Source organism: Biomphalaria glabrata, chromosome 11 (assembly GCF_947242115.1).
Source record: "Biomphalaria glabrata chromosome 11, xgBioGlab47.1, whole genome shotgun sequence".
NCBI lineage: Eukaryota > Metazoa > Mollusca > Gastropoda > Planorbidae > Biomphalaria > Biomphalaria glabrata.
Window position 1 is genome coordinate 23,631,991 of NC_074721.1, and position 13,535 is coordinate 23,645,525.

Consider the following 13,535-nt stretch of genomic DNA (forward strand, 5'->3'; position numbering starts at 1 on the left):
CATCATCGACATTGGCATTGATGAATGTCAATCTAACCACTCTAAATCTGAGCTTTCAAGAGGAATACATTTTCCACTTGAACCTGAAGAGACCTATCTTTCGGACGTAAGACTGTTAGCTGAGGATGACTGTGGTGCATTGGACTTTGTTTGCAACGTGGCTGCATGTGAACCTGCAACTCCCTTGAGAGGCGTCTGTCGGGAAGGTCTGCTGAGACAGCGTGTCCAATCAATGGCTGTGCTGAAGAAAACAGTGCTCGACACTATCTCTTTGTGTGTCAAATGGCCACGTCATCATCGCAACAACAGCCTGGTCAACTGGATAAAGAGAAAGCGGCATTGGAGGAAAACAGTGCGAATGGCTTCATGGGGAACATGCTCCCTGCCGCCCGTGGCTCCCACTGATCGACATCCACCTGAACTGTCAAACCTCATCTGCAGTGTTTATTTTCGGGACGAAAAGTGCTAAGACGGGGGCAATGTTATGACTCCGCCATGCGCACCGCCATCCAGGCTAGTGCAGAGGTGAGCACTTCTAGTAACCAGACTAGAAATGGATGTTGACATTAGGAGACAAATGATTTCCGCCCAAGTAGAGAGCCAATATGGAGAGATTGTGCCTAAGATAGATGTTTTTTTGTGTACCTGTGATGTCCTGTTCCGCAATGTTGTTAACGCCGGAAGTGGTAATGGTCTTAAGCCCATCATTACCTATAAAGTGCTTCCAATGGCATGCGTCTCAAATAGCCTCTGACAACCAGTCCAACTCCTGGCCTTCACGTGTGGCTCAGTTACTGAGCCTGGCGGAATCGTTACCACAGACAGGAGAAGGGGCAAAGGCGAGCAACTGGCGCCTAAACCAGTAAGCTTCGGGCAGGAGGGGCTCGTTAGCCTTAGTTGGCTACCCATCTAGGACAAGGAAAACTCTGAATCCAAACCTCCGCTGCCCTGCGGCTATACCCAAACACGGGAAAGGCTTCCGGAGACAACCCTGAGGAAAAATCAGGAGCTGGTGACCCTTAGGCAGACTGTGGCACACCGTGCTACAGCCTTGCAGATCCTGCGGCGCTACTGATCCCAAACTGTATTGGATACTCCATTCCTTTAGTCTCATCAGCTGCGCGGAGAGGGGGAACTGCTGTGTGGGCGACATCGTTCCGACCATAAACAATACCCAGGCTTTCATCTCACTTATTCAAAGCCCCAATTCCAAAAAACTGGAGAGGACACTCCAGCTTCGCCTTTGGCGTCGGCCAAACACGGGAAGTGGCAGTCACCGGTTATAAGCTCAGATGTTCAATTGACGTAGAGCAGGGCGCCAGGGGCCACTTCCGTCGGTGGGAGGGATCCTAGGATTCCAATGGACAGTTACCACCCGCCTCAAGCTGGGCAGCCCCCAGCCATTAAGGTGCTGTCCCGTCATGCCTGTCTTCCTCGTTTGGGTGCACGAGGATAGGACAAAATCTGAAAAGCAGGCACAAAGCCAATGTACCAGTCGAAATGAAGAAAAAAAATAGGAGCTCCACTCTTAAACTGGGCACATGGAATGTGCGTACTCTACAAACTGGACTTAATGAAAACCTACCAGACATAGAAGATGTCAGAAAATCTGCAATAATAAACGATGAACTGTCCAGGCTCAAAGTAGACATTGTCGCCCTTCAGGAAACTCGTTTAGCTGACTCTGGTTCAATCAAAGAAAAAGACTACTCCTTCTTCTGGCAAGGCAAAACCGAAAGTGAAGTAAGGGAACATGGCGTTGGTTTTGCAGTTAAGAACACACTGCTGAACACAGTAGAGCTGAAGTGCAATGGTTCAGAAAGACTCCTATCACTACGCCTTAAAACATCTATTGGATATGTGACTTTGATATATGTCTACGCTCCTACTCTGAGCTCCACACCAGAGGCCAAAGATATGTTTTATGACAACCTTTCGTCTGCTCTTAGCGAGATCCCAACTACGGAACAGGTTATCATCCTCGGCGACCTCAACGCACTCGTTGGATCTGACAACTCTTCATGGGACAGCTGTATTGGGCGTTTTGGTGTCGGAAAAGTAAATGAAAATGGACAAAGGCTCCTCGAGGTTTGCTCACTACACTCCCTCTGCGTCACTAATACCTATTTCAAGACTAAACCGCAGCACAGAGTATCTGGGCGGCACCCTCGCTCCAAACACTGGCACCAACTAGACCTAATCATGGTAAGACAAAAGTGCTTAAAATTTGTCAAGCTTACCAGGTCCTACCACAGTGCAGACTGCGACACAGATCACTCCTTGGTATGTTGTATGATCAATCTTCTCCCCAAAAAAATCCACCATACCAAGCAGATTGGAAGACTCCAATCGGATGTAAGCAAGATGTGTAACCCTGATCTCCAGATACAGTTTGCGGAATCTTTTGAACGCGATTATAAAATATCTCTAAAAATACACCTCAAGTCCACCATACTTCCCTGGAAATCTTTGGAAGAAAAATTACAAAACAAAATGATTGGTTCGACTCTAAAGCAGTTATTTTAGCACCTGTCATCAAAGCAAAGAGAGATGCACTCGCTACTTACAAGGCAAAACCTACCCAACGCAACCTGCTAAACCTGAAAGAAGCTAGAGCCAATGCACAGAGGACAGCAAGGATCTGTGCCAATGAATACTGGGTAGAGCTCAGTGAGAATATTCAGCTCGCAGCCCAAGTGGGCAACATAAGAGGGATGTACGAAGGAATCAAAAAGGCTCTCGGACCCTCCCAAAACAAGACAGCACCTCTGAAATCAACAACTGGGGAAATTATCACAGACAAGGGCCAACAAATGCACAGATGGGTTGAGCATTACTCTGAGCTCTACGCCACAACAAGCTCAGTCTCTTACTCAGCCCTTAAGGCCATCATACAATTACCCACAATGAACGAGCTAGACGAAACACCCACCCTGTCAGAGCTCAACAAAGCCATAGACAACATTGCTGCCCGCAAAGCACCCGGATGCGATGGTATCCCTCCAGATATTCTAAAACAATGCAAAACTACTCTAATCCAACCTCTACACGAACTGCTTTGCAAATGTTGGCAAGAAGGTGTTGTGCCACAAGACCTGCGGGATTTTAAAATCTTTACATTGTATAAGAACAAAGGTGACAGAAGCGACTGCAACAATTACATGGGAATCTCCCTCCTAAGTATTGTAGGCAAAGTCTTGCTCGAGTGATACTTCCCAGGCTACAAAAACACGCTGATCGGGTCTATCCAGAATCACAATGCGGCTTTCGCTCATGGAGATCCACGATTGACATGATTTTCTCCATCCGCCAACTCCAGGAAAAGTGCAGAGAACAAAGGATGCCTTTTTACATTGCGCTTATTGACCTGACAAAGGCCTTCGATCTAGTTAGCAGAGATGGCCTCTTTAAAATTTTACAGATAATAGGCTTTCCACCCAAGCTACTAAATGTAATCATATCTTTCCACCAAAATATGATGGATACAGTGCAATTCAATGGTGCCAGCTCTGAAAGTTTCAGTATAAACAGCGGTGTTAAACAAGGATGTGTCCTGGCCCCAACCCTCTTTGGAATATTATTTTCACTGCTAACCCACAACGTGTTTGACAAATCCACTGAAGGCATCTATCTCCATTCCAGATTTGATGGCAAACTACTAAATATTGCCAGACTGAGGGCCAAAACTAAAATCAGAGTAAGAGATATGCTATTCGCGGATGATGCAGCGATAGTGGCACACACACAAGAGAAACTTCAGTCACTTATGTCCCGCTTCTCTCAGGCCTGTAAAGAATATGGCTTGACTATTAGCACGAAGAAAACAAATGTTATGGGACCACCTGCTACAGCACAATCCTTCATCCTCATAGACGATAACAAGCTGGACGCGTAAACGAATTCTGCTATCTGGGATCCACAATTACAGATGACCTGTCTCTAGAAGAGGAGATGAAAAAATGCATAGGGAAGGCTGCCTCGACATTTGCTAGACGCAGACCAAGAGTTTGGGAAAACCATAAGCTAACTACGGTGACCAAAATGGACGTCTTCAGGGCATGCGTTATGAGTACACTACTGTATGGCAGTGAATCATGGACCACCTACGCAAAGCAAGAGAGAAAACTGAACTCATTCCATTTGAGATGTCTCCTTAGGATCTTGAATGTCACATGGAAAGAAAAAGTGTGCAATACTGAGATCCTTGCGCGATCAGGTAGCCCCAGCATCTTTACAGCCCTCAGACAACGCCGTTTGTGCTGGCTTGGACATGTTCGCCGGATGTTCGTCGGATGGAGGACAAGCGCATCCCGAAAGTCATCCTCTATGGTCAACTCGCGACTGGCACAGGAAAAACTGGTCGCCCCCACCTCCTTTACACAGATGTAATAAAACGTAACCTCAAATCAGTGAACATCAATACTGATAATTGTGAAGACATAGTTCTAGACCGCAACAGATGGAGAGAGACCAAGAAAGCTATGGACAGTGAAAGTACATGGGTCTCAGCTCAGGAAGAAAAACGCACAATCCGAAAAATGGCCAGCTCCTCTACCACCGAAGCAAAAGCCACCTTAACCTGCGCTATCTGTGGACGGGAGTGTCTCTCCAAAATAGGGCTCCACAGCCACACGAGGAAGTGTGCTCTGAGATGAACCATAGTCATTCTACGACTGAAGGAGGCCAATGATGATGATGATCTCGTGTAAATAAATATCTATGTCTCGTTGAGTTTGCCTCCCTTCAGTTATTACAATATAAATGAAATACTATAAGAACTCAGTTTCCTCCATATCTATGTACCCTCGTTAGTTCTCTCGTGTTAATAAAGACATTTTTAGTCTAACTATAAAATAGGCCGTGTGACGTCATGTTTTTTTTCCTTTGACGTCATATAGAATGAAATGTTAATAAGAACTCGGTGCACTGTTTATTAAACCTCTCTAACGTTCTTATATAGATAAAAAAAAATTTCAGTCTAACTAGGCCGTGTGACGTAGGCTAAAGGATTTTTTCTAATCTAGATTTTTTTCCACTAGATCTAGATTTTTTCCACTAGATCTAGATTGTTTTACATTAAATCTAAATTTTTAACTCTAGAATGACTAGATCTAGATTTTTTTTTACAATAAATCTAGATTTATATTCTAATTAAAATCATTCTAGATTCTAGATCTAGAATTTCTAGGTCTAGTTAAGAATAATATAAACTTGATCAAGATCTAGAGTTTCAATTAAAGTGTAGATTTTGATTTCCATATGTCTAGATCTATATTGCAATGTTATAAAATATTAAAACTTATCTACTATTTTTAAAGTTAATGTTGCTTTCAGTTTATTGATAGAGGATCTAGGCTTTATTATTTTACGTAAATCTAATCTAAATTTCATAAGATAAGGTAATTTTTATTGATCCAATCAAATGGAAATTCAGTTTGACAACAATTGACAACTTCAGCGTAACTACTGTAACAATAACATTATAGATGCAAATACGAACAACATTCACACAGGAAACACATACACACTAACAGCCAGCGCTTCATGAATTAGACTTCTATGAACTTCTCGATGATGAAAGATGATCTTGTAACACTCTGACCGACAGTGGGATGAAGGAGTTTTTAAATCTTTCTGTTTTAGTTCTAATGGAAAGGAGACGACCACTTCGTTCAGATCTTATGTAATAGTAGTTAAATGGGTGCAGGTTATCTTTAAGAATCGTGAGTGTTTTGGAAAGGCATCTTTCATGAAAAAGCTCTTCAAGAGATGGTAGCTGTGTTCGAGTGATATACGATGCTTTTATCTAAATTACATCGAAATTTAGATCTTAGATCTAGGATATATATATATATATCAAAAGTTTAGTTTAGGTAGATCTACAACCTTATCCTAGTTCCATTTAAATGAAAATGCCTATAGCTTTTTTTGGTAACTGCGCTGGGAAATCGAGCAGACGTTGTCCAAGTACAAGGTCGAAACCTGTTCTTTTATAATTTTTATAATTTTTTAAAATTACAAAACAATGCTTAAGTCGCTCGTCTGACATATTGTACATATTCGGTAGTTACTATTCCGAAAATGTGTAATATATCTTTTTATCAATAATTGGCTATTAGTCTTTTATTAAGTTAACAGCAATGGCTTAGCGAAATGGCCTGGATTATTTCAACAGTCTCAGGTTCATAGCTACTCGCTGCCATCCCTGTCGTTCAGAGGGAGGTTTGATTTATATTTATGATTTATATTATCTTTAACTTAGAAGGAAAATCCGAAACATGTAAAATTTTTTACAGAAAAAAACATTTTTCTAATCCAACGCCAAATGAGTCTTTAAAACATAATAAATTTGACAATCAAAGCAAAATCACGTCTTGAATATTCCTTGCAAATAGGTGGATCCTATAGAGATCCGACTGGGACCGCCTCTCTTTGTAATCTTGTTAAGTCTTTGGATTGGGAGTCTTTACTCTATAGCTCTTTTTTTGTCATTAAAAAAAAAAGGTTTTCAAAATAAGTAAATATCTTTCCTCAGCAAAATATTCAACGAGTGAGACTCGTTACTGGTACTATCTATAGTATGAAGCAGAAAGTAAGTATGTATGTATGTATGTTCCGAATAGAAAACAATCACCAATCTCGATTAAACTTGGCATAAATGTTCCTTGGGTACTAACTTTAGTAGCCATAAAACAAACTTAAGATCCTCATAAAAAAAGCCCCATTCTATGAACGTATTACTATTTCATTCATAGATCTAGGCCATGTTTACATGGGAGACGATCGGAAGGATCTAGATCTAATTTTAAGAACTATACTTTGCACAGATAGATTTTTACTTCTGACACATGAAAATTATAAAATATGATCTATTGATTTCATTATTTAAATATATTAAGCTTCAAATTTTTCTTTCAAAAGCATTTTTAGGCCTACATAAATTAATTTCTTATTTCGGCGAATTTAGAAGTCCTGACGTACATTCTTTCATTCGACAAGACCGAAATTTTACACATCTCTCTATTCCTATGTCTGATTCAACTCTAAGATGATAGAACTTCTCTTCGCAAAGATATTTTTATACTTAAACACGTGAACATACTAATTATAGTCCATCCATTTCAAATTTTAATCAAATTAACATTGAAATGTGTTTTTCTAAAGCATTTTTTATACATTCGTTCGCTATAGCTGCGAAGCCGTGTTGACATACATTTTAATAGTTCCATTCATGAGTAGCGTACACCTAACAACCGTTTCGTTAATTCCTTCATTAATATATGTAGGCCTATAAGCAAATGTTTTATATAAATAAAAAATGATTTAGGTCGATTAGCTATTTTGTCTTTTTTTAATAGCTCCATTCATACTATTTTTACATTCAGGCATTCGCTTTACTTATAACATTATTTCGTTTAATTGTTTCCAAAACACACTCAGTGACTATATCGACAGTGATACGCAAATTAGAATCCGCGGGTAGCATATGGCTAGTATATATAAATACAAGAATTGCTCTCTTAAGAGTATAGGATTGGGTTCTATATATGTATCTTCCTCACCTACAATATTACCCAAGAAATTAATTCTAAGATATGCAATTTAACGTTTGCATGGTACCATTGTAAACCGATATTCTTTTAAATCGGGATAAACTCTTTCTAGTGCAAATAAATGTGATGACCAGTCATGCGTAAAATAAATATTGTCATTAAAATATAGCAATAAAAACACCCTTTTTATAACATACATCTTTTCAAGTCAGAACTTCATGGAAACTGGAACCAGGAACCTAGAACGCTTATTTTAAAAACGACTCTAACGATTTACCTGGAGATTTAACAGTTGATGTATATCGCTAAGAAAAGAATTTCTATCTCGTCGGAGACATGGGGAAAACTCTAGTTTGACCGTTATATTTTTTTTTAAAGTATAAAAAAATGTAAATTTGTCTAAATAGAGATCTAGCTCGAGTCATCATCGGTTTTGAAAGGACTACCGCGTATTTTAAAGACTATCGATTTCGGGAATTTCCTAATGTAAGACCTAATTGATTTAAGAGTTTAATAAATTTCATTTTCAGGAAAATTGTGCGTATGTCTTCTTAGTCTGGATCTAAAGGTCTAGAGTTTGAGTTTTGGGCACATTGGTACAATTTTAGGCCATGTCTTGAAGATTTATACACGCTTAACCAGGATTCTTTCTCGGGTGCAAAGGGTAAAAGATGTTCCATTGTTTTTTAATCTAACATTCATTAGTTATTAAGAGAAAGACAAAAAAAAAACGTGGAGTAGTCAGCCTTTTTTTAAAATTAAAACTGAATTGTTAATGAAATTGAAAGTTTCTTAAAGTTTATTGATAGACTAGCAGTAGACAACGGCAACGCCCGTTCATTAGTTCCACGGCTTTATATTGATAATTATGGCCGGAACATCCCCTTCTTTTCTTTTTTTTTTTTTATTATAATAAACGGACCACATTTTAACGATCAAGCTCACATACTTTTTTAGCCAGTAAATTAGTTTATCTTTTACAATAATTTTTACGGCCCGCTCTTTATTTCCTTTTCTGTTTCTCTCTCTCTCTCTCTCTCTCTCTCTTTGCTCTCTGGAACACCCATTTTGTTTTCTTTAACCGGCGCAAAGTAATTTCTCCCACATAGACTTTTGACATAATTTGGAAACACCCGCTCCATTATGCGCCCCTGATACATACACGCGCTTATATGACTTTTCTTCGGCTTCTCCATTCAATCTGTATTATATCTTTTTGGTTGATATCTCAAGATCAATGAATGTGTTAGTCAGTCAGTGGTAGCCAGAACTTTTAAGTGGAGGGCGATTTTATTCCTAACCCTAATGTCCAGTAAACCCTAACTTTATGTATATATATATATATATATATATATATATATATATATATATATATATATATATATATATATATATATATATATATATATATTTCCCGTGGATGCGAAGACTCAGCTGTGACCAACATATTTTGCCACATCCAGGACAAGCATAACCATTGTCCGCAGGTGGTCGATTAAGATTTTTTTTTCGCCGTCTGTGTCTGTCCTGGGCAGCGGATTTTCTTTCGGTCTCAAATGTGTATCCCGCGGCCTTTGTTGAGTGACCTCCAGCTATCTTGTTCTGAGGCCGCATGCAACCAGATGCTTTCTTCTATGTCAGCTAAGGCATAATTATATATTATATATATATATAAAACAGAGAATGAGAAAAAGTGGTCCTATTACAACTTGAGCACTGTTTCTCAAGCTTTGACAAAAACAAAATGTTACGTTGGTGGCCCCTCCCTTGTCAGCTAGGGGATCTGGGGGAGCGCTGCAATCTCCCCAGCGGGGAGTCTTCTTGCATTCTTCACTGCCAGAAATGCATTTTCCTTACATACAGAGCTCATTATTCATTCTATTTAAAAAGGCAGGTCAAATTTAGTAAAATAAGGTAACATGGGGGCAATGACTAATACTGAATTGTGAGTGAAATTCGAGATACAAGAGTGTAATTATATCTTTATTACACGTATTTATCATACTATTATCTTCTTGTATTTGGTCAGAATAAGACGCCCAGAGAGCGATGGTTAAACGCTCTTTATATTTGCGACTGTTTTGACGAGCGCAAAAGTCTAATTTTTAAGAACCTTTTGAATAATGTCTTTACTTGTAAAAATTATAATGTAAATTTATGGGCAATAAGTACATAGCAAATACAACAAATGTATTCTTTGAAAAGAAAATATAATCCACAGATTTAGAGGGTCGCCGCCGAAAAATAAGGTCTTAAAAAATAATATTTTAAAAAAATGCATAAATAAGTTATTAATTTTGTTCAATACGCATGTTTATAACTTCCTTTTGTTGCAAAACTAGAGTAAAAAACTCTGAACAAAAAAAGAAATTCGGAAGACGGATACAAAGTACAAAATTGTGAGTTTTAGTCGCTAAGTTATTTATGCAATGGAAAATTTTCGGAATGTGTAAATGTTAGGAAAAGGCGACTAGAAAAAATATTTGGTTTTAGAACTCATCTCAATCGTCACTCTTATACTTTAAAATTTCGTATAAATTCTAAATTTACCAAAATATATTCTTTAAATAATTAATTCATGCGTAATTACATAGACTTGTTGCCATAATTGACTTCTGTTTTAAAACGACATGTTTTTGTCGGGCCGATAGAATGGAAACTATAATCATGTAAGAGTCCTCTCTCCTTTTTATAATTATTGCTAATGATTGCAGTTTGGCATTAAAGAATAGGAGTTTTAGGCGACTCGATATAAAAATGGAATTTATAGCATATATAACTTATATTAGTGACAGATTTTTTGTACAAATTTTGTAATTTCGTAACTGTAATACAAAAGAAAAAGTATTGGTCTGCCCGGTGGGGAGCAGGTGATTACATCTATCGCCCCTACAACCTGGTACAACCCTCTTTCATTTTGTATTTACTAATGATTTAATTTGAGTGTGGAGTGACATAATATACAAATGGGTTCAAATAAAAATAATTAGTTTATATTATAAAGATACCCAACTAATTATGTTCACACAATTTGATTTCTGCTTAAAAATTCAGTGGAGAGGGCAGTAGATGCACTTGCCCCCTCCCACTCCCAACCACCACAGAAGCGGCTAAGATACCAAACATAATATATAGACCAAATCGGGCAACAGACCAGAAGGAGAACGACATAATTTTAAGATTAGTTATCACCCCTACTCTCCCCCACCCCGATCCGCCAGTGACTTAGAAATATATTATAGATTATCTAAGCTCTGCTTATATGTTTATTTAAATTACATCTAGATTCGAGATTATTATCTTATGAAATACTGACGTTACTTCAAAAATAAGATGATTACATCCTACGCGTGTTCCTAGATCAATCTAGTCATGCATACTAATCAATGACTTAAATTCTAGTTTTCCTGGCTGACTCAGGCAACCATGCTCTAATAGCACTAGGGAAGAAAGAACATTTGACAACTTAGCCCTTGCATGTGGTATAAGGAATGTGCCATTATCTTTTGTGTCATTCTGAGTATTTTATTAGTTTTTGGTTATGTATTTGGTATGGAGTAAGGACAAAATGTTCGTTTGAGTTTGAGTTTTGAGATTTTGGCACATCGGCACAATTTAGGCCATGTCTAAGTGGTTTATGATATTGCTACATATTATGTGTTCTAGCATTTTACATGTGATGCTGGTTAGTGATACTGGTCTGTAGTTTCTGTGTCAGACTTTTCTCCTTTTTTAAATTGGGGAGTGACGTTAGTTTCTTTCGATCCCCCTGGTACTCTGCCCTGGTTAAGAGATGCCTGAAAGAGTATTTTGAACACTGGCGCTAGCTCGTTGCTTAGTAATCTAGCTGGAATACTATCAGGTCCAGATGCTTTATTCGGTTAGATGTTCGCTAATAGTTTTTGGATTCCCCCTTTTTGTACCTCTATATCTCCTATGTTGTTAACTTTGTTTAAATTAAGAACTATGTCTTTGTCTTCTGGGGCTGAGAAAGCTTATGCAAAGTATTATTTAGGATGTTAGCTTTAGTTTCATTATCATTATGTGTTAAGTTATCTTCTCCTTATCTTCTCCTTATTTTTTTCTTAGACTTTATGTATGACCACAGGTTTATACTGTTATCCTTAGAAATCCTTAGTTATACTTTTATAAACTCTTTCTATCTATAGAGTTGTTTTTTCAAAGTTTTCAAAGTTTCTTTAATTTATTATTAAACCAGCATTTATTTATCTTTTCTGGGGAGTTAGTATAGGCCTATGATTATCTATGTTTTTAAGATAGCTTGCAATGAAATTCCACAGGTCATCAACTGGTTGGTTAATGTCTTTTTCTGATAAGAATGGTTGTTGAAAATTCAATGCAGCTTGGTGTAGATCTACATGTCTATATAAATAAAGTGTCAATAAAAAATAAAACAATGACAACTATACAGAGAAGCTCTGGCTATTGGATAGAGATGTAGGTTCAGTGAGCTAACGGTGCCAAAGGACGATTTCGATACCCGGCTTATTATAAGATTTTTGTATATATAATTTCTTATTTTATATTTAATTTTACCTCAAGTTGTATAATTGAGGTATTGTGTTTTTTAAATGTTTTTTTTCTTTCTCGTTATAATAATAATTTTCAGAAAACGTTTTAAAATATTTTTTTCAAAGATCTATCGGAATGCTCGGATGTTAGTGCGATAATATTATTACATTTAATATAGCCTTTGGATACATTTTAAAGGTTAAAAAATTATTTTAGTTTTAAAATTTACGATTTACGTTCATGCCTGTGTTACAAGTTTATTCTTAGTTTCTATTATCTTGTTAACGAAGCATCCATAATGCGCACCATTTAACCTTGTAGCAAGAAAAACATTAACAATAAAAACATTTTTAAAAATACATTTTTAAAAAGACAATACAACTTAATATGAAATTAAATATTAAAAAAAAAGAATTGTGTTTGCTCAACCCGGGTATCAAACTCAGTACTTTGGCACCGTCAGTTGCAAGTACAAACGACGTTAACCATTGGGCCAGAGGACATTGTATATATATATATAAATATTTGTTGGTACTTTCACCACATGGAAATTCAGAACTTATCTAGATCTAGACTTCTGATTAAGAACTATTAAGATCTGCTCAAGATCTACTTCTAGATCTAGAATCTAGATGTAATCTAATTAAGATTAACGTAAAATATAAACAAAGCTTAAAAATCAATAAACTGAGAGCAAATTTAAATTTAATTATATTAAATACTTTCTATATAGAACTCATAGAGTATTACTTTTCTCCCAATAACTAATGAATGTTAAATTTTAAAGAATGGAAAATTTTTAACCCGCCCTAGAAAGAATCCTGGTTAAACGAATGTACAGATCTAATAGACTTTATAATATTAGGATGATAAGCCTTTATTTATCTTGTGTTAGAACTCTTAAATGAACAATGCCTGTATGCAGAAATACCCGAAGACATATAGTCGGTTTAAGATATTCTCTAGCCAAATTTAAATTTAATTTGTTTTTAAGTTGAACAATTATATTAATTATAACGGTCAAACACCCAGTGTGGCCAACGAACTAGCAACGATATACAGCAACTGTCAAATTTCTAGGAAATTCGAGATCCTTGACCAGGTTTTTCTCACCCAGAAGTGTTCATGAAGTTACAAGTTCAATAGAGTTATTTAAAAAATTGTTTGCACCTATTAAAAGCAGTTTTAAATCTGTAATGGATATGGTTCTAGCCTATGATACCTATTGATGACACATGTCTTAGTACGTCAGCAGATTTGACAATGAATTCTGAATTCTCCTTTTATTCATAGATTATTCCTATTGAATAATTTTAAATAATCCTTTGTTAATTAATATCTGACAAGGAGTTAACCCCAGAATATCTCTTCTCTCGATTAGCATGAGCATCTAATCAGAGTAAATTATTGATCATCGACATTGTGTGAAATGTTTATGTTCAAGTTATA

At 37.0% G+C, this 13,535-nt stretch overlaps 1 protein-coding gene across 1 annotated transcript in view; it reads left to right on the forward strand.

Annotated features, from left to right (window-relative positions):
• The first annotated feature begins 1,500 nt into the window (after window positions 1-1,500).
• Window positions 1,501-13,535, forward strand: part of LOC106053454 (uncharacterized) — a 28,482-nt gene continuing 16,447 nt past the window's right edge. The window contains exons 1-2 of the mRNA XM_056045550.1: window positions 1,501-2,290; window positions 2,446-2,994. Of these exons, the coding sequence (XP_055901525.1) occupies window positions 1,501-2,290; window positions 2,446-2,994 (1,339 nt within the window). The remainder of the gene's footprint in view (window positions 2,291-2,445; window positions 2,995-13,535) is intronic.